This window comes from Sminthopsis crassicaudata, chromosome 5 (genome assembly GCF_048593235.1).
Source record: "Sminthopsis crassicaudata isolate SCR6 chromosome 5, ASM4859323v1, whole genome shotgun sequence".
In the NCBI taxonomy this organism is placed as follows: Eukaryota; Metazoa; Chordata; class Mammalia; order Dasyuromorphia; family Dasyuridae; genus Sminthopsis; species Sminthopsis crassicaudata.
Genome location: NC_133621.1, coordinates 230,938,215 through 230,963,512, shown reverse-complemented (window position 1 = coordinate 230,963,512; position 25,298 = coordinate 230,938,215). Strand labels below are relative to the sequence as shown.

Sequence of the window (25,298 nt, the reverse complement as noted above, 5' to 3'; positions counted from 1 at the left end):
ATAAGTGTTCAAATCAAATATTTACTAATAATCATAATTTTGTGACTACCCAAGTTCATGACCGTAAGAGGTTTTGCTCTTTGTCAGTAAGACTTGCCACATCACTACCTCCAAAAGAACTAAAGACAAGCATCTTCACACAGTGGCAGCACAAAAAAAAAATGTGATCAGGCTATAATGACCAAAGAGGGAATACCAAAAAAAAAAAAGGCAAGAGTAAAGAATATTCTCAACAAATTGTATAACCTGAGAACAAGCAATGACTTTGGAGGAGGACATTGTTGAGAGTCACACAGAAAGATCAGACATAAGTGGGCTGTGATCTACATCTTGGTAAAAATTATTTTCCTGAATCCATTTCACTATATTATTATGACCTTAATATTCATGAGCAATCATGAATATTTGAATATATTAAAATAGATTACATATAAAATCAAAAACTTTTTAGATATTTTAAATATACATCAAATTGATATTTTTACAAGTTCTGTATGATATTGAGAAATAATCTTTAACACTTAAATTTGTTGAACTATATTTTTCCTTTTGTTTATTCAATATGTCAAATTGAAAGGGGCATATTAAAATCTCCTGCTATATCTTGTAATTCAATTAAGACATTTGGGACATAAGTTTATTGTTGTCTATGTTGTCTATGATACTTTTGGCATAATATTCTTAACTTGTTTTAGAATGTTGTAAAATGTTGGTTTTGTTTTGTATTCTACTTGGATCCACTACAAATGCGATCTACAATCTCAACTAGTTTCTCATTGCTGCTAGTTAGAACCTACTATCAGATCACTGTCCTATTCTCCAGCTACTTTTTCTTTTCATTCCTCTTCAAACCTCCCATAATTCCTTCTTCCCTCAACTTCTTATTTAGAACCTCCTTTATATTTTTCAGGGGGAAAAAACAGGCCCACCATGTTGTAACCAAATTCAGGTGTCTTCTACCACTATTACCTTCACTTGCTGTCTCATAAAGATCAGGAAACTTTACACCTTAGTGAGGTTAACTTGTTTCTCTCAAGCAGTCCCATTCTTTTTCATCTTCAGCAGATTGCCTCTTCTGTCATCCCCATTCTATCACTTTTTCACTTTATCTCCTGGCTTTCCTACTGTCTACAAACATGTCCATATCTCCCCCATCTTCAAAAACTTTCACTTTATTCTTCCATCTCCATTATTTTGAATTCATTCTTAAGGCCTTGTACAATAAAAGCTGCTCTCTCATGTTTTTCTCAGTCTAGTTTTCATTCCATGGTAACACCTTTCTATAAAATTATCAATGATCTTATAATTGCCAGACCTAGTAGCCTTTTCTCAATTCTCATTCTTCCAACCCCTAAATAGAAATCACCTCGTTTACTCCAGAATCAAATAGAAAATCCTGTTTGGTGTTCAAAGACCTTCATACCCTTATCTTCTTACTCTTAACCCCATTATTTTAGTCTTACACCTTATTCTCTCCAGTATTCTTTCTTGATCCAGTGACACTGACCTTAATGTTCAAGATGATCCATTTCTCAATCAAGACATTTTCTCTGGGTATTCTCTTCCTTGGAATGCTCCTTACCTCTATTTCCCAGGTTTTCGAGTCCCAGCTAAAATTCTACCTTTTCCAGGAAATCTTAATTAAACCCTTTCAGTTTTAGTGCCCTATTGTTTTCTACTTATGCTCTATATATGGCTAGTTTGATCATGTGTTCTTGCTTATTAGATTATGAATTCTTTGAGGGCAAGAATTGTCTTTTGCCTCTTATTGTATCCGCATTATTTAGCACTATGCCTCGCATGGGATAGGAGCTTAATGAATGTTTAATTTATTGACCATTCTAACTATTTGATTTTTAGGGTGTATCTTTTAAGCAGCATATTGTGGGATTTTGCCTTCCGCTTTTTGATTTGATTGGATTGTTTAATCCATTCACATTTAAAGTCAGTACGAGAGAGTGAAGTCTGTATTTGCCTCTATTTGTCTCTGATGTTGGAGATTTTCTTCCAGGTCTTCTGTTTAAAAAAAAAAACCCAAACAAAACAAACAAACAAAAAAGTGTGTCTTAAGATATTTTTCCCTAATCTACTTACAACAATCCTATTCTGGCCAGCTTTTCTTGCACCTGCCTCCCTACTCTTTTCATTAGTTTTGGGATTTTGCTTAACTAATTTAGTTTATCTTAATTCTTGTCTTTATTTCTCAGTTAAATAGTGTAGTAAAACTTTTCCTTCATCTCTTCCCCTCATCCATTTCTCACACCCTTGCTGTTTTAGCTTTTTATTTCATTTCATTCTGATTTATGATCTTTATGTTAATCTCTGGTCAGTATCATGCTTCTAAGATGCCTATTTAAATTTCTTTGAAGCAATTTCTGTGTTATTGCCTTGTAGCTTTTTTTCCTAGTCCTCATTTTTTGTTGCACCTCACTTTTAGAAATCATTCTTTCAGAGGAAAATAAATAGCAGTATTGTTGAGGTTGAGAAGGACCCCCAAAAGGTTGGGGGGGGTCACAGACCAATGCAGGGAGGTGTATCAAAACAATTTGCAGGCTTGAACCCATCATCAAGTCTAGGGGCAAAGTTTATTATAATTGCTAATTCATGCTGACAAAATTTCTAATAAATTTAGAAAAGTACCTGGAGCAAAGAGACAAATTTATCTAGTTCTGTCATTGATAAGCTAATTTTATGGTTTAAGGGAGAACTAAGGTGTTCAGGAGTCTCTGACTTCTCCTCTGACAGATCTAGGATTATCCTAAAGCCAGAAGACTTTAGAATCATTGCTGACAAGATGGACAGAACAGTAGTATTCTAAGGTTAGAGACTCAGGATCACTATTATATCTTCCCTAAAATTTAAGGGAATTTAAGGGAAAGAAATATAATATTTAAATTATAATATATAATATTTAAATAAGAAATAATATTTAAAATTTAAGGGAAGAAATATTATAGGCCAGAAGACTTTTACAGTCATTGACAGAACAATAGTATTCTTAGATCAGACAGAGGTCCTTAGAATCACACATTTTAAAGCCAGAAGATTCACTGACAGATTGTTATATCAGAAACACCCCAAGGTCAGAGGACCTTAAAATTATTGCTGTCTCCCTTAGAAGCTATATTCCATCAGTATTGTATTTTAAGAATTTTCCTATGCCCTTGATTGTGCAAGTGATCACTACTCCTATATGCCATCTGTGATCATATTTTCCCTGAAATCTGGTTTTACGTCCTCCCACTCCTCTGGATGTTAGATATGTTTTGACTGCCCTTTGAAGGCAGGATGTTCTTTCAGATTTAGTGTAATTAGCACCACATACCAGAATACTATACATGGCCATAGTCAGGACCCTGTTGGAGTCTGGGTAGCAATTTCTAGTTTGGAAGAAATATATGACATTCACAGTGGCCATTCTGTTTGGCACAAGGTAGATTTATTTAGGGGAACAAGATACGGGCAAAATGAAGGTTTCAATAAATATCAGGATTGTTAAATATGAAATAGAGTGGGACTCACAATTACCCAGTAGGGAGGAAATACTCCATGAGGTATGCCCATTTACTGGCAAGTTATATCCATAGAGGAGTTAACACATTAACCCAGTATAAAGGGGAAAATAATGTCCTGGTGGGCTTTAAGAATTTAGCAAAGATCTTCATCTTAAGCAGATCTTTTAATTGGGAAAATAACAGCCTGGGGGTTTGTTAGAAGTAAAGACCAGAACTCAAGAGGGAGAGAGGATCTAAGAGTCCCCGAAGAATGCACCTGGCTCACCAGGTCCCCGACCAGTGCTAATCATTCTCAAAGGTTGTTTATTGATGCTCCAAGGTTTTAGGAATAGACTAAAGACTTACATTCTATACCAGATAGAATAATGGTAGTTATTCTACCATATAGTCTGGGAATTGGTTACATCTGATATTAGCCAGATGGGCTTCCACATCTTTCTTACAGGAAAAGATAGTCCACATCACCTATCTCCCATTTCTTCTCCCTCCCCTTAAATAGGAAGAAAATAATTTGTTGAGGCCCATTGCCACCACCACTGATTTTTACCTTTCCCCATTTCGGTCCTTTACTATGCCACTTTGTCCATTCTCATATTGGCCCTTTTTTTCCTGAGAGGCATTGACTTATATTATTTGCCCATTATTGCTATATAAGGTACATCATAGTATGTATTAATACTTAACACAAACAGAAGGTTCCCAATTATCCTTTTCAAACTTTTTTTCCTTCTATGTATTTAAATAGTTTTGTTTGTACCATATAACTGGTCACTTACCTACAGACCTATCAAAGAGACCTGAGTTCATATCCAGACAGGCTTTTGTTAGCTGTTTGATCCTCTGCAAATCACTTAATCTGTTTGCATCTCTCAACTCTAAAATCAAAATAATAGTAGCACCTATCTTGAAGTGTTTACATCAAGAGATTTTTTTTTTTTTTTTTTTTTTTTTTACTTTTAAGGCAATTTAGCTTAGTGACTGATTCCTGGTAGGCACCTACTCTTGTTTCTTTCTCCACCCACCATACCCAATTGAAGCACTTATAATTATATAATAATGCCTTTGTATTTCTTTAATAAGAGGATTGGCATTCCTCACACAAAGGAGGTGCTTTGAAGTCCCTCAGTGACTTCCATTTGTGTACTTTTTCAAAGTGACTTTGCTCTACATTATGATAAATGTATAAGTTGTTCTTATCCTGCTCATTTTATTCTGGCTCAATTAAAATTTTCTAATTGTTAAGTAATTATATTACTTATATTATATATTCATTATCACATTATATTCATATATCACAATAAGCCATTCCTCAATTGATGGGCACAGTCAAAAATCTTTTTATATTTATAGTATTTGTGGTCCATATCCATGGGGCTTTTCTTTTATCAGCTTCTTTGGTGTTCACATAATAGCATTTTTTGGCTTAGAATAAGTGACATTTGCCACTTTTTGTTTGTTTGTTTGGGTTTTTTTGGTTGGCAGAAGAGTGGAAATAGTGATGAAGTCCTGAATGATAATTTTGACAGAATCTAAAGAATTGATCCCTAAGGTAAGCACAGATAAAGATCAGTTTAGACCCATCCCATATAGAGCAGTCTCTATGCCCTGTCAGAAATCTCAGTCATGTCCCTGAGGTTAAATTTTCCCTATAAAATCTACTTATGGGCCATCCCTTGGCTGCTGCCTGCCAAGAAACTGCCTGCTTTAGTCCTTCCCCTTTCCCTTGCCCTTCCCCTGTACCACATGATATTTTTCCAAACTCCACTATGCTTCCCAACCCCACTTCTCCTTATAGCTAACTAACTTTTTTTTCCCCTGAGTCTGGGGTTAAGTGATTTGCCCAGGGTCACACAGCTAGGACAGTTAAGTGTCTGAGACCAGATTTGAACTTGGGTCTTCCTGAATTCAGGGCTGGTGCTCTATCCACTTCGCCACCTAGCTGCCCCTACAGCTAACTAACTTTCAGGCTGCTAAGTGTCTTTCAGGATTTAGTCTGTCAGCCAAGAACATCCCTCAATCTTATGGGGTGCTTCCTTACCACTGGGTTCCACTGAGGGAACTTATCGTTTCATATGCTCTTCTATTGTTTCATATTTACTATTCCCGATGTCTATTGAATTCCTTCATTTTGTCTGTAACCTACTCCTAAATAAATCTACATTTTGCCAAAGAGAATGGCCAATGTGAATTCTTCACATGACCAAACTCCCAACTTTTGTTGCTAACTGTCATCTAGTGCCTATATCACCCATATCATTTTGGTCCTTGAACCACATTATTTGGTGCCACACCCACATCATGAATCACATCATTAGTAGGCACGTTGCAATTCATCTTCATAGTATATGGGATGGACATGAGGCCTTCTCAGAACTGATCCCTGTTGTAGTTTGGAGGCTACAGTTTCAGGAAAAGTCCACCTTGCTGGTACCCTTGCACAAACTGCCTTATAATCTATAGTCCCCTTGTTCTTGCTACCCTGAGGATAGAATGGAATCTCCATGATAGACTGTCCCTGTCTATCTAACTATTGGAACAGCTGGGGCCCAAAATGGGGTAAAAGTTATTTTAGGATATAAAAAACTTGCTTTGTTGTCTGTCCTTTGCGTCACTTCACTAGTTCTTTGTGAAGGCAATTGCCCCCCTTTCCTGCAGGAATTGAATAAACTGCTTTTCTGCTCTAGCTCTGAGAAACATCTATTTGAATGATTTTGGTTAGTGTTCCCTGTCCCACACAATAGTATCCCTCTTGTGAGAAATGGATGGGTATTTATTTGGTTTCCACAGTTAGGAAAATTAAATTAGGAAATTGAAACCCTTAAGAATTTCAAATTTTCTTTTTTTTATATATATATATGAGAAATATTAGTGTATAAGCCTCTTGCTTTACTCTCCCCTCTGATCTGGAACCCCAAAACTCCCCTTTTTGCAAGAGCTGGCTGTTAGCACCATCTCTGACCCATTGTTTCTGTACTCACTGGATGTACTGCTTCTTTCCCTCCTCCAATGACTGAATCTCTGCAGCACAGGTGGGCCCAGTGTTCCTAATCAGCCCATGTTCTCTCAGACTCCAGACTTATATTTAAGGATGTGAAACTTTCTGTGTGTCTCTAGTCCAGCCCAGCTAGCTAGCTCCTAAATTAGATTTTCTTGGGTTGTATCTGGAGGATCCCAGTTCTTAATGATTTTTCACGTCTTTGTTCATCCTGAGATGTGAATGTTTTGTGGGGGAAATCTGGAGAGCTTGAAATTTACTGACCTGCTGTGCTATCTTCCCAGAATCCTCCTTGACTAAACATATTGCTAGTTTTTTGTGTGGGTTTTTTTTTTTTTGTTTTGTTTTAAGGGAAAACATGTAAAGGATCATTGGAGGGACAGGAGCAAGAGTTTGTCCCCCTTAAGTAAAAAAAAGAGAGGATAAAATGTCAAAGGGATAGCTTTGAAGTTATACGTTGAATTTATTACTTTAAAGTAAAAGCGAACTCTAAATAATAAAAGTTATGTTTCATAGACGATCCATTCCTATTCACAGTGTTTTTAGAAATGCCCATTTTATATTTGTTCTTTGTTAAGTTTTGAACAAAAAGAATTTTTTTTATTAATTTTATAATTACAATTTTTTGACAGTACATATGCATAGGTAATTTTTTACAACATTATCCCTTGTACTCCCTTCTGTTCTGAATTTTTCCCCTCCTTCCCTCCACCCCCTCCCCTAGATGGCAGGTATTCCCATACATATTAAATGTTATAGTATATGCTAGGTAATATATATATATATATATATATATATATATGCAGAACCGAATTTTGTTATTGTTGTTGCAAAGGAAGAATTGGATTCAGAAGGTAAAAATAGTCTGGGGAGAAAAACAAAAAATGCTAACAGTTTACACTCATTTCCCAGAACAAAAAGAATTAACTTGTGGAGGGAAAGAGCTTAATAGAAACTCAGACTATATGGGGCAGATTATGCATTACAATAATAGCTTCATAGAGAATAGAGTTCTATGAGAAACATTGATATAATGCAGTGGTTCTTGATCATTTTGTTTTGTTGGTCTTTTTTTTTTTTAAGGCTTTGGTAATCCTTTGAAATTCATGAACTACTCAGAATAATTTGTTAAATGTATCAAATATATAGAATTACAAGACAGACACTATATTCAAACAAAGATGTAATTTTTTTTTCTGTGTAGCTTCACCAATCTTTATTTTTATCTTTCCAGACTCCTTAAAGATCCTTTAACATCTGAGCTAGAGCTACATAAATAAAATCTGAAGACCCTTCAAATTTTAACAAAATTTAGGTGAATCCATTTGGGAGTTTTTCTGTAGAAAGAGACCTTTATAATGTATATCATTGGAAACATAGTGGCCTTTGTTTTAGAAGTTGAGTACATTGAACTTCAGAGTTTCATCACTGTGATTTAGTTACAAAGTCTGGAGTAGAACCCAGGATTACTTGAAAATGGTATCATGTAAAGAAAAACGGAATTAAGAGAATGCCTTGTAGGTTATTGGGTTATTGTTCTCTGAAAAAAAAACATGAACAAAATTTGCATAGATGAGTAGGCTTGGAATGGTTTAAATTCAAGGGAGGAAAATAACTTTACTAATGAAATCAAATGAATGAACGAATGGGAAAAAATTATTAAGAACTTATATGTGCTTACTGTGTCAAGCACTTGGAATATAAATAGAAAAGATAATCCCTCTTCTCAGGAGTGGTCACGTTTAAATTGTGAGCCAACACATGGAAGGTTTCAGTTGCAAGTCAGGTGGAAAGTCCCATGGTATTTAGGGTGTAATTACTATGCAGCTGGTAATGCATCATTTAAAATAACATTTCTACTAATAAAATGTCAATTTCTGATATAGACCAGTGTCACGAATCCTTTAATGGCAAAGACTTTCTTAAATAGAGACTTTGTAACACTTAGAAGAGAATCTCCATAGAGGTTGACTTCCAGAATAATGGCTATGGATAATGTGCTGAAAACATTGCTAATTCCAAGGTTTTGGGGGTTCAGGGTCCTCTGCCTTGATCCAGTTGTGAGAGAAGATAGCCTTCAAGATGATGATGGGAGTTGGATTTGCTTGGTGTGTTTCATCTTCTGTAGCTTCTTCAGAGAATTCTGCTACTTTAGCAAAATTGGTTTGCATGTCCTGTGTGTGGCAGTTGGTTGGCAGTTGGTGGGAATAGCTAAATCCTGTTACAGCAGTTGTTTTCCCAGATTATGGCTGTGAAAAGCTAAACTGGAAATAGAACTAGGAAGTGCTGCCACTTTTAGGATTCTTGTGCCTATCTGCTTGTTGGTAGCAATTGATGGTGGTGAATAAGGTGCGCTCATTATTTACAATAATTTTTCTGTTGGTTGATGTCTACACTGACAGGTTTGGGAAAAGGATTGGGATTCCCAAGATTCTTGGGTTTAATCACAGTTGAGAAATATGTACTCAAAAGAGAAGTTACACGTGATATATATGCAAATACTTTGTGATATGGTAGAGATTAGAATGGAATAAATGTTGAGGAAATTTTTTAAAAGTGGGGTAAGAGCTATGAAGTTAATCACTAGTATTCTTAAACTAGGTAAGGTTTTCATATTCTAGAGAAGAGGAGGAGGTGGTATTTTTAAATATATAAATGAAGTTATTCACAACTTGGGAATTGAAAGTATTAAATAGTTGTCAGTCATTAGAGAAAAAAATGTTCTTAACAGATCATGACAAAATAAAAATTCTTTGTGACATAATTGCTATGTTGATATATAGGGATATCCTGTTCAGAATATGCCTAGATTTCAGCAAGGCATTTTGGTTAAAAATAGAAGGGTTTGTTGGAAATATTTGTTATAGTGAAACAGTATCGATTTTTAAAAAACTAACTGCAATTCTACCAATGATAAGGATACATGGAACAGAAAATAGATGATTATATAAAAAATTAATTTCCCCTAGTAAAGATTTTTGTGTATTTTAAAAATGTGTTAGTTTAGACATATAAAAGAAGCTTTGTTTTCCTTTTGTATCACTAACCAGTACCTGTAAATTCCCATAGTACTCCAATAAAAACTCTTGTAGCAAAGAAAATTATATTAAAATTGATTAAATATATCTTATCCTCTCACTTCTCTGCCAAGAAGTAGGAAGCATGTTTCATCATCAGTGTTCTGACATCATTATTAGTCAATGCATATTGCGTTCCTAAGTCTCTCAGAATTCTTTTTCTTTGCATTACTATAGAATTTGAAGAATCTGGTTCTGCTCACTTTACTCTGCATCAGTTAACAGAGGTCTTTTCAGGTTTCTCTGAAACCATCCCGTTCATTATTTCTTAGAGTAGAATAGTATATAAATAGTATATACTATTACATTTATAAAACTTATTTTCAGCCTAGTTTCCATCACAAAAAGAGCTTCTATAAATCTTTGTATACATAAAGGTTATTTGCTTTGATCTTTTTTGGGTTAAAAAACTAATAGTGGTATGTTAATTCAAAGGGTAAGTATAAAGAATTTATTACTGTGTAATAACCAGCATTCATGGATCTTCATCATATGATAGTATTGCTTTATTCCTGATCTTACTGAGAAGTACTCATGCATGTTTTCTTATGCTACTGTACCTTCTAACATAGAATTAAGTGCCTATTCTATGTAAGACCCTCTATTAGGTACCAAGGATACAAAGTGAAACAACTTAGGAGTCTTTGTCTTCAAATTGCTTTGAGCAATGTTTCTAAAATATGGTATTGTGCAATTAAATGTGAGGGCCACATAAAAATTTCTTGGGCAAAAGGGGATCATGAATGGGAAAAGTTTAAGAAGCCCTAACTTAGAACTGAATAGATTGGTTCTAAACATTATAGAGGCAAACATTTTACATTTTTAATATATGGGCAGGGGAGGAAAATCTTTAGTAGTTTACTATTATAAAAAGTAGAAAAAGCTTGGGTATCTACCCAGTGATCTTTCCATTGTATCCTGTAAACATGCATTGATTTATAAATGTGCCCCTCAAAGTGACTTGTATCTTAATCTGTTTTATGCACTTAGTAGTCTTTTATTGATATTATTAACCTTACTCATTAACATGGCTCCGTTTATTTTGTACTGGTCCGAATCTGTTTTGTTTTGTTTTTTTCAATATTGTTAATATAATGTCTTGTAATCAGAAGTAAAATGTTATTTTGTATCCATGTGCTGACGTTTCCTATATAATCTCATGAGCCAGGAAAAAAAAAAATGCTACATTCTTGTCATCATTTTCTAAAGTTTAATTATAGTAATCTTATGCAAACTAATTGTAATGTCAGTAGAATTCTGTATTTTAGCATATTTGCATTTTATGTCACATTTATCCTTATAGTTCATTCTAATATTTTGACAAAATATAGAAAGGCCATGAAATAGTATTATCAGAAAATAGATTTCATCACTAACTCAAATATTTGGTTCTCACTGTCAACAACTTCACTGTTAAGTTCTCTTTTATAAGAAGATTGTATGTTTAAGCCATGTATCCTCTCAGTATCTTTGCTGAGGGAATCATCAAATGGGTTCAGAGTCATGACTGAACAAAATCTTAAGACTTAATTAATTCATAAATTTGTTCTTGGATGAATGAGTCTGCTAACATTTTCATTTTCAAATGCATTTTTCTCCTCTCCCCCCCCCAAAAAAAATGGAACTCAACTTATCCCCAAAACAAATTTTAAAGTTTTCAGAACATTTTATTAAACTGTCAAGTTAAATACCCTGTGAAAGTTTTTGTAACTAACCAGAATAACCAGAAAACACATATTGCTAGGTTACAGATTTTTAAAATTTATTTATTTATTTAAATTTATTTAAATTTATTTTTCTTTCAATAATGTATTAGGGTAGAAAACAGGATAAATTACCTGGCTTAATAAAAGTATTTTTAATAAGCACTCTTCCATTTGTCTCACCCTGACCATTTTAGAAGATAATCCCCTTCACTTGATATTGCTACTCAGAACATCCTTTTTTTTTTTTTAATGTTTTTTGTTTTATTTATACAATATAACATAACAACGTAAAATAATGTAGCATAACATAGATAACTAATGTCACTTAAGAGAAAAGTTTAGATTAATTATATCAATAAATCATACCTATTATATGAAAATATCTCTCCATAGCTTCAGAACCTAACTGAACTTTTTTTTTTTAATTTTATAATTATAACATTTTTTTTTGACAGTACATATGCATAGGTAATTTTTTTACAACATTATCCCTTGTACTCCCTTCTGTTCCAAATTTTCCCCCTCCTTCCCTCCACCCCCTCTCCTAGATGGCAGGCATTCCCATACATATTAAATATCTTATAGTATATCCTAGGTACAATATATATGTGCAGAACCGAATTTTGTTGTTGCAAAGGAAGAATTGTATTCAGAAGGTAAAAATAATCTGGGAAGCAAAACAAAAAATGCTAACAGTTTACACTCATTTCCCAGTGTTCCTTTTCTGGGTGTAAGCTTATTTTGTCCATCATTGATCATTTGGAATTGGATTAGCTCTTCTCTATGTTGAAGATAACCACTTCCATCAGAATACATCCTCATACAGTATCATAGAACATCCTTTTAATGTAGAGTAGGGAACCATGTTCTTAGAGATCTACTGGTAGAGGGAGGCTTATCAACCTTTCTCAAGTCAGTACTAGAGTTGGCAAAGAGATTCAGTTACATATCGAATTCCTGTGAAAGTTGTTATAGATTTCTTTAATGTATTGTTTCCATGTGGTATATTACCATATGGTTATATTTGGTAAAGATTTGTATTTGTATTTGTATAGTATTACTTTTTTAAAAATTAGACATACTATCTAGAAAAATTGCTGACCAAAAAGGTGTATATTTTGATGAAGTTTGTAAAAATGCTTTCTTGAGTACTACTATGATTCTCAAATAGTAAGAATTAGTTAGTTGGGTCTTTAATCATAAGTAACAGTAAGTTGCAAGGATAACTATGAACTATAAAGTAACTTTTTTTGAACATATATTACAAAGATTCATATTGCTATGCCATAGGTTCTTAAAAGGATTTTGATTTCTTTTTTGATACAGACTCAGGGCCCAACTGTATATGATAAATGTTCAGGAACCAACAACCAATAATAGTTTTGTTATAATAAAGAGAAGGAATTACTTCATCTTAATGCTGTAATAACTGCTGCCTTATAAGTGTTTGACATTTTTAAAAATGTCTTTTTCATGCATTTTGTTCACTCTAAAACATTTATTTTCTACTAGCACTCCCTTAATAGTTCCAAAAAACCGTCTTGCATCACAAATGACCAGAACTGACAGCATGTAACATTCTTCATCCATAGTCTACCTACCTAAGGAAACAAATGTGTTCCAGAAGTAATTATTATCCTTTTTAAAAGTATTTTTACATGCAATAACATCAGCATAAAACTTGGGAAAATGTTCATTTTGAGTGAGAATTAGTGATTAGTGTAAATCAGGGGTATGGAGGCTTTTTCTACTTCTCCACATTAATCTGCCCTCATTCTTTTTAGGTATATCTAAGAAATGCTGTCTTTCTTGGATAATAAAATTCCAATGGCCTTGTTTTAGCAATGACTATTGTTTGTTTTCTATCAGAATCGTAATTTCACTAGTACAGGAAACTTCTGGGACATTGAAAGGAAAAAGTCTTCCCTTGGTCTTGAACCCAGTTCTTCCTGTTTCTGACATCAGCTTTTCTAAAGCCACTCTAATCTCTGAACTGTGAGAATAAAATTACTCAATGCTTCTATAAGTAGATGCTCTTGTAACCTTAACTTTGCTTTTACCCATTCAATACTTAAGTTCAGCCCTTTCAATAAGACATGACATAAAATATTATACTGCTAGTGGTGGGAGGGCGGTAGCAAGCAGATATTCTCCACTTTTATTATTCCCCTACCTCTCCAAATAGTATTGTTTCTCTAGTTTTAATTTCTTTGAACAAATTTTCATATGATGTTGTTTTATTAAGACCATGACACTCATAAATTCGGCAAAAATTAAAAGAGAACCAGCCTATCCTTAAGCACTGAAAAATTCTAGGAGCTTGAAGAAAAGAGGAAGTGGAAACCTTGCCACTTCCTGGTAAGAAATGATGTGAAGTTTGGAAAAACAGAACAAGGAAGTAGGTAGAAATGAGGTAGGATTGTCCTTTTTTGGGAGGAACTTATAGATGACATCATTGGTTTATTAGTAATATTATTTATGCCATTTCTACTATTTATATATATTATACTATTTAGTGCTATTAAACTTTCTCCTGATAAACTCAAAAGTAACTGTTAAAAGCTTAAAATTATGTTTTAGATGTTAGCTTAACATACCTATGTGTACTTTATTTAGCAGGTAACATCTAAAGGTGCTGGTTTAAATCCTAATGCCAAAGTGTGGCAGGAAGTTCCCCAAGGAAGCACTGATGCTCCTTCATCTACTCATGGAACTGAAAGTTCTTGGCAAGAAACAGCAGCTACTGCAGGGCCTAATCCTGATGGTAAGTTCTAACCATTAAGAAAAATTTGTTATTTAACTATTCTTAGTACACGAATAAATTTAGTGTCTCCTTTGATAAATTCAGAGGGAGCTGTTTGTACATGTTATTCGTGTACAATGGTATAAACCATTCCCTCAGACTATGTCTCTGTTCCTTCACACTCATGCTCCAAAATTTCCTCAACTGTCTTTTGTTTATTTGACAATAAGGAAAGGGGTATTCTATGCATCAACATTTGCTTCTGGCCAAACCAAATTTGTGAGGTTAAACAATATACATTAAGCTTCAAAACATTCCATTTTCTCTAGTGTCAAGATTGTTTACTAGGGATATGAATCTATCTGAAGACTTGAACTGGGCAAGTACCATCCAGACAGGAATATTTCACTGTATAACGTCTGGATTTTGGTGAATTGAAAGATGAGAATTCAAACAGACAAGATGAAAGCACTTCCCAAGGAAAAATTAGCAAGAAAAACACAGCATATCGAACAATATTGGGGATGATAATCTAGTACAAAGAAAATAATCTATGATGTATGGGGGGGGCAGAAAAGTGCCTTTTCCCTATTTTCCTAGGCCTTGAAAAAATATTTTCATTCTGACTCTTGAGGGTCCTATTTACTACTTTATGCTTCTTTCAATTAAAAATGAACATGGGAATAGAGGGAAACATCAAAGGAACTTTATTAATGCCAAGATAGGTAAATGATTGAGTATAATAGGAATGTTGCAAAGCTATCATCAATATTTATTCCATGGAGATAGAGGACAAAAGTCCCAGAAAGAAATGGTGGGAGAGGCAGAGGCCAAGTGAAAACCTTGTGATTTTGCTAGACCTCTACAAAAGAACATCATTTGTGTGTCGCTGATTCAACTATTAAACTGCTTCCTTTAATTGTACAGGGCAGGGAATTATAGAAAACTTACTCCAAGATAATATTTCTCCAATCTCATGTAGTGTTATCCTATAGGAGTACAATTATGAGCATTTAAATTATAAGAGAACAAAAAAACTTCATAACCCAAATACATTAGAAATGTCAAAGTCTAATTCATATTCTTATTATGTGTATATCTACAAGAAGATGGTGGCAGTCCTACTATCCCCCAGAAGCTTTCATTTAATATCATTCAATTATGATAAATCTTCCTATGACTTCACTATAATTAAAGGTTGAACAGTTCTAGTTTACTTTTTAGGCCTTAAAGTGGAATTTCAAATGCATAAATAGCCTTGTTGGACTAAACCTGATGTTTGTCTTTGAATGACAGATTTGAATGAAAATGGACATATGTTCCTCATAAGCAGCCCCTTCCCCCATATTTCTCCTTTATATTAAGGTAGATATGGTGTGGTTTTTTTTGTTTTGTTTTGTTTTTAAACAAATAATTGGAAACCAGGTTTTTGTTTTATTCTACATTGCCAGTATAATAGCAATCATATTTCTTATAGTAAGGAGTCTGAAGGACTACATCTTTATTTACAGATTAGTTCAGAAGTTTAACTGTCAGCTATTTATCTTGTGATGTATTTATATTCTACATGATCTTATCCTATTTTGCAAATCATAAATTTACGTAATTAAATGGTTCTGCAAAAATTTAATTCATGCTTATAGGTTTGCTTGGAGTGTTGTTGTGGGTTTTTTTGTTTTTATTTTTATTTTTTTTTACTATTTACTATTTTTACTATTCACAATTGCTTTTCTCTAAATACAGTGGAAAACTCATCCAAAAACTCATTGTGACAACATCATGACTGAAATCCAGAAAGCCTATCCTTCATATAGTCTTCTTGTATGCAGGTACTTTGGAGATTCCAGATGACAGCTGTAAAGAATATGATGTAATGTATTCACCTTGTGAAGCTTCACAAAGTAACGCAGGTGTTGAAGAAGTACCTACAGATGGAATGGTTTTGTCACCGGAAGATCTGAATTACCAAATTTATGATATATCTGGTAAATATTAAAGGCCACTGCAATTAATGGTCTAATTCCAGCAAGTTTTTGTAACTTTAATTACCTAGTGTCTGTTTCTCTTGATTGGATTGAATATTCATAATCTTGATTCACTTTTGTGAACTCTGACTTGCTATTGAATTTTAAAATTGGTTACACAGTATACTGTGATCAGGATTGATATCTCCTCTCTTTCTCCAACCCCCTCCAATTAAGGGAAATGAGAGAGATTTTCTGTGGTTTTTTGTTTTTTTTAATGGACCATATTATTCCATATAAAAGCTTTGTCCCATTTATAAAAGGAAGTGAATTTAGCATTATGAGATTAAAGTTTTTAATGAAAGTGATATGAAAGCAATTAAAAATGAAAAGGATAAATATTGCAGCTTCATAATTTTTTCAGAACAGAAAGTCTCAGAAAACAGTTTTTCAGAACAGAGCTAGAGGAATCCATTTGTGTTAACTTGAGCTAAACCATTTAATAATCATTCTGGACTTGTTTGGATCCTATAGAAAGAGGAGGTTGGAATAATTACTGAGATCTATCCCTTCTTTCTAAAGTTCTGTGGCTTTTCTATAGAGTTTTGAAAGGAAAAATCTAAATATTAGAAGAAACTGGATCAATTACCATATCTAAATTACCTGAACCAATTGTCATACCTAAATATCTAAAGTTCCAGAGAAATTATTACTAATGAAGTATCTATAAATTGGTAAGTTTTAATATTTATTCAAAATGAATATATGATATGATTATGGCTTCATTGTAGATGTAATTGGTCTTTTTTTAAGCATGATCATGCAAAGTAGTATAAAAGTTCTTTTTTCAATAATTTCTACATTGACTTTTATTGTAATTTTATGTAGCTTCATACTTGAAAAAAAATGCTTTCCCTAACATTCCAGAGCTCAGGAATTTGCCATTATACAGCTTTCTAAAAGAGAGAAGTTCTTTTCTGTAGATAAATGAACAAAAAGGCATTTGCCAAACACTTGAAAGGAAAGAAAAACCAAAGCTGCCTCTGCTATCTTGAAATTTACATATTCATAGTGTTTTAAGCTTTGCAAAATGCTTTACAGATAGCTCATTTTATTCTCCCAACAACTCTGAGAGGTAGATATTCCCCTTACTCCTGTTTTACAGAGGAGAAAAATTGAGGCTGATTAAGTGACATGACCTAAGTCATTACATTTTTCTTATTCCCAGCTCAAAACATCAAAAAAAAGGTCTTGTTTCTACTTTCACAATATTCTTTTTTCCCTAAACACAGTTTCTTCCCTGGTGAAGATCAATACTCTGGCTTCTGATCTCTCTTCTGAAGTCCTCTCTCCACTACAGTGCTTACTGCTTACTCACCTGCATCATGACTTGTTTAGCACTCAGGTCAAACCATGTCATCCACCCCTATTAGTCATTAAAATCCATTAGATTCCTATTATCCTTTATAAACAAATATAAAATTCTATTTTCATGTTTTAAAATCCTTTACAAATTTATTACATCCTTCCTCTCCTCCAATGCCTTGCTTTTTTTAAGAGCTGTAAGACTTACAGCCCTGTAAGTATTTGAACTCCCTTTAAGTATTTTCCCTTCCCTAGGGAAGGAAGAAGAAAAGTATTAACATTTTATGAGCAATTTTTTGTTACATGTTTTTTTTTATCTCATTAGAATGTGAGCTAGGTCTTCAGGGTTCTTTTTATCTCAGAGTTTAGCATAGTACCTAGTAAATAGCAGTAAGCACATAATTAATGCTTATTAACTTAGGGGAATAGTAACATTTGTCCTTCTAATACATACTATTATAGTACTTAAAGGGGTTTCTTAATTAAACACCTTGATTCCTTGGTAAATAATTATTTTCAGTTGGTCAGAATTCTACCATAAGCCAGTTGGAGCATGGGTGTTATCTGCCCTGGGGCATTTCCCCTTTTAGATATAAAATTATCATTAGTATTTTCATTACTGTAATATTATGATATGTATGTAAATCAATTGATATGTATGTGTATCAAATGATATATATGTAAATCAATTCCCCTGTGACACCATTCACCATATTAAAACACTCCTTCCTGACTACCATTTATGTGCCATCTGCCCTTGTTAGATAGCCGGCACCATTTAATCTTTATATTTTCAGCATTTTGCATGTAGTAAAAACTCTAAATAAAAGTTTAGAAATTAATTGATAAGGAAACTTATTTTCTTAGAATGTTTATTAAGTTAATGTCATTTCTTTGGTAAAATCCTTTAGTTTCAAAGTCAGTGAAGTATATGTTGCTAACTTTCTGACAGTTGATTAGTTCTAAATGACTTAATACTGATTTGTTTTTTTTTCTTTACTCTCCTAAATAGGTGAAGGCAGTTGTACAGTTTCTGTTGAAGATTTAAAGGAATGTCTAAAGAAACAGTTAGAATTCTGTTTTTCAAGGTAATGTGATTGTCTGTTAGTTTTAAGAAAATTTGAGTCAGTGGAAACAAAATCATAGAAACTAGAGGGGAAGAAAGATACCTTTTTTTCGAAGATGATTTCCATTATGTTTATATAAAGCTTTTTAGGGCTAGGTGAGCTGCAAGTTCAATAGAATTCATTTTAGGATGTCCTAAGATATGCCCTTAGTTTTAGTTTTAGTTTTTTTGCCACCTTAAAAAGAGTTGCTATAAATATTTTTGAGCTTTTCCTTTTCTTATCATTTGGAAGCACTATAATGGTATAAATATCATACTGTACTGTGTATTGTATAGTATATTACTATACAAATTATAGTATATGATTGTATTAGAACACTATGAACTATAAGAGATGTTTTTAAAAGACAATTTTAGAAAATTGGAAAAATTTTGAATGCAGTGATGCAGAATGAAAACTATCTGTTCAAAAACAATTAGGAAAAATAAATAGTTTTGAAAGGTATAAGATTCTTAGATAATCCGGTGGTCATCCATGAATCCAGAGGACCAGTGAAGAGGTGATAGGCGAATTTTACAGAATTTTTGAGGCAAAAAAATTCTTTCTTGACTATACAGATTGATACTTGAATTTTGTTTTTCTTCAGTTGGAAAGTAGGGGGCATGAATATGTGATTGAAAAGATAATTACAAAAAAAAATAAGAGATTACTTGTTCCAGGAGGCAGAATTCAGAAATGAATGTGATAGCAAAACAAAAAGTGGCATAAAAATAAGGTCATTTTTAATAAGTTATTGCTGCTTTTATTTGTGTGTAAAACTGCTTGGATTCTACAATCAACACTCTTAATTATCTTAATCTTAATTTAAGGGAACTTATTTGATGTCCTAAATTAGCTTACGTGTAAGAAGTTAATTTTTAGCCTTTTCAGTATCGTCATTCTATAATTCAGTATGTTTCATAATTTTCTATTTCTTAGAATAGTTTTATATTCTGTTTAAGAAAAATGGCTTTCCCAGTAATTCATAGCATTGCACTTCTTCTTTTAGAGAGAATCTATCTAAGGATCTCTATTTGATGTCTCAAATGGACAGTGACCAGTTTATCCCAATTTGGACAGTTGCCAACATGGAGGAAATCAAAAAGTTGACTACAGATCTGGATCTTATTCTTGAAGTATTGAGATGTATGTTATTCTTTTTAAATTGAATGACTTAAAAGAAGTAACTGCTTCATTTCAAGAAAAGCCTAAAGACTCTTAAGTTGCAGGGAAGGAAGTTTACTCATCTGAAAGTTCTCTTTTAGCAGTTAAATTAGCTGCATGATTATATTTGTTACATGTAGACTATAAAGAGTATATATTCCCCAATTAGTATTTGTGTTCATTTTAATAATTTTTCAGACTCCTATAATGTAGACAATAACATAAATCTCCATTTCAGGGAGTTTCTTTTGTTCCAATTCTTATTGTGGGCAGAATTTTTATTATTATTTTTATTTTATTGTATTTTTTTGCTGAGGCAATTGGGGTTAAGTGACTTAGCCCAGGGTCACACAGCTAGGAAGTGTTACGTGTCTGAGACCACATTTGACCTCAGGTGCTCCTGGCTTCAGAGCTGGTTCTCTATTCACTATGCCATCTAGCTGACCCAGCATAATTTTTTAATATTCTTAAGTGGGAGTTTCCTTACAGGCTATTTTAGTCCAAAATATATATAAAACATTGTTTAAATAAAAATGAATTTGTTACATTAAAATGTTGTTGCTTTAGAAAATGAAAATGATCTTTTCCATAATATTTACATAAGAATATCGGACATTTTATCATTTAGTAGTCACTGAGAATTAAAACTTTTGATCTTAATATATAATGTTCATGTCATATATTCACCTAGAAGTTTCTACAAGTGATTGTTTTGACTTCTGGTTAATGAAATGTTATAGCACTGTTTTCACTGACAGCTTTTAAATACATTTTTAGCTTCTCCTATGGTTCAAGTTGATGAGAAGGGAGAGAAAGTGAGACCAAATCATAAACGATGTATTATCATCCTTCGAGAAATCCCTGAAACTACACCAATAGAGGTAAGAAATTAAGAGCTAAGTAGGTGGTGCGAATGCAAAATATGTGACACATCAACTATTCTATGTGAATCTCTTATCTCATTTCCCACACAAGCTATCCCAAATTTCTTCCCCCAAACCTCCATGCTTCTGTGTCCCTACTCTTCTTAGCTTAATAGCTTTGCTACTTAATTTACTTTAATCAGTGCTATTCATAATGAACTCTGTTATTAAAATCTCATTAGCATCATTCCCACTGCTCCTTTATAATAATCTTTGACAATAAGGTAGCTTTTATTTTTATACATACATACATACATACATACATACATACATACATACATACATATATAGTTTATACGTGGGGGTAATTTTACAACATTGACAATTGTCAAACCTTTTGTTCTAATATTTCCCCTCCTTCCTCCTCCCCCACCATGGCAGGTTGAAGAATAAATTAAATACAATCTATGTATACATGTCCAAACAATTGTTTTGCTGTACAAAAAGAATCAGAAATCGTGTACAATTAACCTGTAAAGGAAATCAAAAATGCAGGCTGACAAAAACAGAGAACAGAGAAATCTTTTTGGAGAAATCTTAGTTGCTTTTATTTAAGCTCTCTATATTTCTATAATACGTTTCTCTATTATAGTTTAAGCATAATAGCTTATTCTGGTTTCCACAATGAAAAATGCTTATTTCCTAACCCTTCACTACTAGGGAGAATAATTAGTTCTTAAAATACTTGGAGTTTTCACGTCAGCTCTAAATCACATAAGTAATTTAAATTTTTATTGCTGTTTTCTAGTCATGACTGAATATTGATTCCCAATATCTGGTAATCATCCTTTTTAAATTTTAATGTTCCAGTTTGCCATAAACATTTTTCCCCGTCTGGAAAATTGTCTAGGAAGATCTCTGGATTCAAAATCAGGATCAGCATCTAGGTCTTTATACTTTATAGTTCTTTGGGTCTTAGTTTTCTCATGGTAAAAATTTTGAGATTGGACTAGATGATATTTAAAATTTCCTCAAACTCTAGACTCTTTGAATCTGGAAGTTGATTTTTATTTTTTCAGAAAATAATTGCTAACCCAGTAGTCAGTCAAGGTTTAAAAAGCCCCTGTTGAATGTACTGTGTTATAACAGATAAAAATTAGGGGGGGGGGGGGAAACGAGTCTTCTTACAATTACATTCATAATTCTTTTGTATCTTTATTTAAAGTGTCTTGTAATACATGAATGCTGGAGTCAATTATTAGCCAGCTCATAAGAACTGATTGTTAAATTTTCATCTTGAGCAATTATATCTCAAAGTATTAGATTCTCAGCTTATAATCTTAACTCTTCAAATATGTATTTGAATTTCTGTATATTTTTCAGAACTAATTGGGTTTTTCACTTCTTGTATTTAAGGAAGTTAAGGCACTCTTCAAAAATGAAAATTGTCCCAAAGTGATAAGCTGTGAGTTTGCTCACAATAGCAGCTGGTATGTTACATTCCAGTCTGACACAGATGCACAACAGGTAAGAAAATATTTTTTACTAGTTATAGTTTTTCTCCTTTTCTCTTTCATTACAAAAAACTCATTGAAACTTTATCAAATATGCAAAATTAATAAATAGCTTTTCTTAGAATTAGGGATTTAGTTTGTTAAAAGTATAAATTATTTGGGATGCCTTGTACTCATAATTCAGTATTCACCTGGTTTTGATTTTTATACTTGGCAGTTTTACTTTTATTAATTACCCTAATCAAAGAATTCATTTGTAAAATTGGCCATTTGAAATCAGTTTTTGGTTGTGGTTTGTTTTTTTTTTTTGTTTTGTTTTGTTTTTTTTGTTTTTTTCTCTTGTTTGTTTGTTTAATATACCTTCCCTTAGAAATCCATGTAGTTATTTGTTTTAGTCTTAGTATAACTGTTTCTTTTGATCTTGAAAACATGACTATGTTGCTGGGTTGTTTTTTTTTTTTTGTTTTGTTTTGTTTTGTTTTTTTTCATATTTTCAGTTTTTACTTTTATATAGTATAGGTTGTATAGGTTGGAGGGCCAGGTCAGAGATAGCTTGGCATCATTTGTCTTTTTTTTCCTGGTTTCTTTAAATGTAATGCTAAGGAATTTTTTTCTAATGTGTTTTTTTGGCAGGCTTTTAGATATTTGAGGGAAGAAGTTAAAACATTTCAGGGCAAGCCAATCATGGTAAGCAATTTTTTTTCTTAAATAGAGAATTAAAGGAAATATGTGGTCCTAGTTTTAAATGAGACTTTAGGTCTATAACAAAATGAATTTTTAGACTCATCCAGAAAATCAAAATTCTATAGTGAGGAATGGAAACAAAACTTAGAGAAGAAAAGTTATAAGCAATTTTGGAAATAATTACCAAATTAGATATATTATACAAATGAGAAACTTAGGACCAAGAGAAGTAATGGCAAATGTCCAGAGTTACAGTATCTATTAAAAATGTTTGATAGCAGAAACATTACTGTACTAGGAATGATTAGATCCCAGGTTCTAATTTAACTTTACTGAATGACATTGAGAAAGTAACATTAATTTCCTAGGCCTGTGTTTCCACATCTGTACCAGAGAGTTTCTTAAAATGCCTTCTAGCTCTCTATACATTCTAAGATCTTTGGTGAAAAGTCCACATATAGCAATTATTCTTTTGACCTTAGTGCCTGAGAACCATGGTATAGGAAATAGAAAGTCTCTGTTTTCCAGTGGTTACTTTTCTTTGATTTCATAGTCCACTTAATCATTTGGTCTCTTTACATGGTTAATTTTTTTTTTCCCATGTTGTGTTTCCAGCTTAATTAATCCAACTTAATCCAGTTCTCTTAATGAAAAATCTAGAAATACTAAATTTCCTCTTAAGAATTAACTTTGTTGCTCTTTTTGTATGTTATATCATTCTGAATGTTTATGAAAATTTGTTGCTTCTCTGATTGTTGCTGATTCACAATTTAATTTTTATTTAACTTCTTGTGTTCTATATCCACCATCTTCCTCCCAGCAAGGGGTAATTCATTTTTGTCTTCCTTAAACCTAGCACATGGTAGATGTTTAGTAAAGGTTATTGATAAAAAGCAAAATAATTTATATACGTAATTTGAACCTCATCAGAACCCTTTGAAGTAGGTTCTACTAGAGATAGCACTGTTAGGATTACAAGATGAGAACTCGGGTTGACTTGACAGTTCTCTGGCTCAGACCTTTGGTTCGGGCCTTTAAAGGGAGTTTACACCTTAGGAATTCTAAGAGGAGCAAGTTCATTGGTGGAAGTATTTCCCCACACCCCATTGAGTTCTCACATGCCTATTCTCTGGGAGGATAAAAGAAGGGCAGCCTTGGGTCTGAGAGAATAGACTCTGGGATAGAGTTGTGACACCAGGCAGGCTGAAAGGAGACCAGTCTGATTTGGGGAAGGACAAGAGCTGGAGGAGATTCAAAGCTCCCAAGAAACCTGCATACAGAGGAAAAGATTTTACAGATCTCCTCCCAGAGAAGGATTATAATTGAGCAGACGACCAGACCCTCACAATTAAAGAACTTTACATATTGGCGCCCACAACATGGGGCAAGGACTTTTGCTTATCCTGACAAGGACTTATTCTGAGCCCTTCAGAAGAGCTAGCCCAGACCTTCACATAGCACCATTTTACAAATGAAAAAAGAAACTGAATGATTTCCTCATTTCTCTCATTGGACCTTGTGAGGGAGAGTAGGAATTTCCTCTCCCTTTACTTCTCTTTCTCTCCCCTCCCACCCCCCATGTTTTCTAATTCAGTTTTGTTTTGTTTTGTTTTTAATAACTTTTTATTGACAAAACATATGCCTGGGTAATTTTTTTTTTTTTTTTTTTTTTTTTTTACATTATCCTTTGCACTCACTTCTGTTTTTCCCTTCCCTCCCTCCACCCCCTCCTCTAGATGGCAAGTAGTCTTATACATGTTAATTATGTTATAGTATATCCTAGATACAATATATGTATGCAGAACTGAACAGTTTTTGTTGCACAGGCAGAATTGGATTTAGAAGGTAAAAATAACCTGGGAAGAAAAACAAAAATGAAAACAATTTACACTCATTTCCCAGTGTTCCTTTTCTGGGTGTGGCTGATTCTGTCTATCATTGATCAATTGGAATTGAATTACATCCTCATACAGTATTGTTATTGAAGTATATAATGATCTCCTGGTTCTGCTCATCTAATTCAGTCTTAACTCAGAGCTAAAAATATGGTGAATTTATTGTTTTCTCTTTGAGTCCCATCAAATAATGAGTGTTAAAATTTTTCCTTACATTATAATTGGATCATGGTAATAGCAGAAAGTTCTATTGGCAAATGTTTCTAGTTATTTCTACAAAGTTAGATCTGTATTCCTGTCTTCCTTTGTCATTATTTTAGTTCTAAAATTGGCTGTAAGCAGATTAGTCTATCAGAGCCTGATGAATAAGATCTTAATAAACAAATACAAGAATATGCAAAAAGAAATGAAAAATAAAAAAAAAATTTTTTTTTCTTTCTTTTAGGCAAGGATAAAAGCCATCAATACATTTTTTGCTAAAAATGGTTACCGCATAATGGATTCCACTGTATATACTCAGCCAGTTCAAACTCAAGCACAGTTTGCCTCTCCACTCTTTATGCAGCCTGTATATAGCCCTCATCAGCAGTACTCAATCTATAGTATTGTGCCTCAGCCCTGGTCTCCAAACCCTGCACCTTACTTTGAAACACCACTGGTAAGTAATTTCACACACACACACAAAGATACTTTCAAAGGATTGATAA

The 25,298-nt window shown here is 33.1% G+C and overlaps 1 protein-coding gene across 1 annotated transcript in view; it reads left to right on the top strand.

Moving 5' to 3' along the window:
* Positions 1-25,298, top strand: part of LARP4 (La ribonucleoprotein 4) — a 47,120-nt gene that overhangs the window by 8,972 nt on the left and 12,850 nt on the right. Inside the window, exons 2-9 of the mRNA XM_074270406.1 lie at positions 13,910-14,057; positions 15,866-16,021; positions 18,378-18,453; positions 19,481-19,617; positions 20,413-20,516; positions 21,915-22,025; positions 22,646-22,699; positions 25,037-25,253. Of these exons, the coding sequence (XP_074126507.1) occupies positions 13,910-14,057; positions 15,866-16,021; positions 18,378-18,453; positions 19,481-19,617; positions 20,413-20,516; positions 21,915-22,025; positions 22,646-22,699; positions 25,037-25,253 (1,003 nt within the window). The remainder of the gene's footprint in view (positions 1-13,909; positions 14,058-15,865; positions 16,022-18,377; positions 18,454-19,480; positions 19,618-20,412; positions 20,517-21,914; positions 22,026-22,645; positions 22,700-25,036; positions 25,254-25,298) is intronic.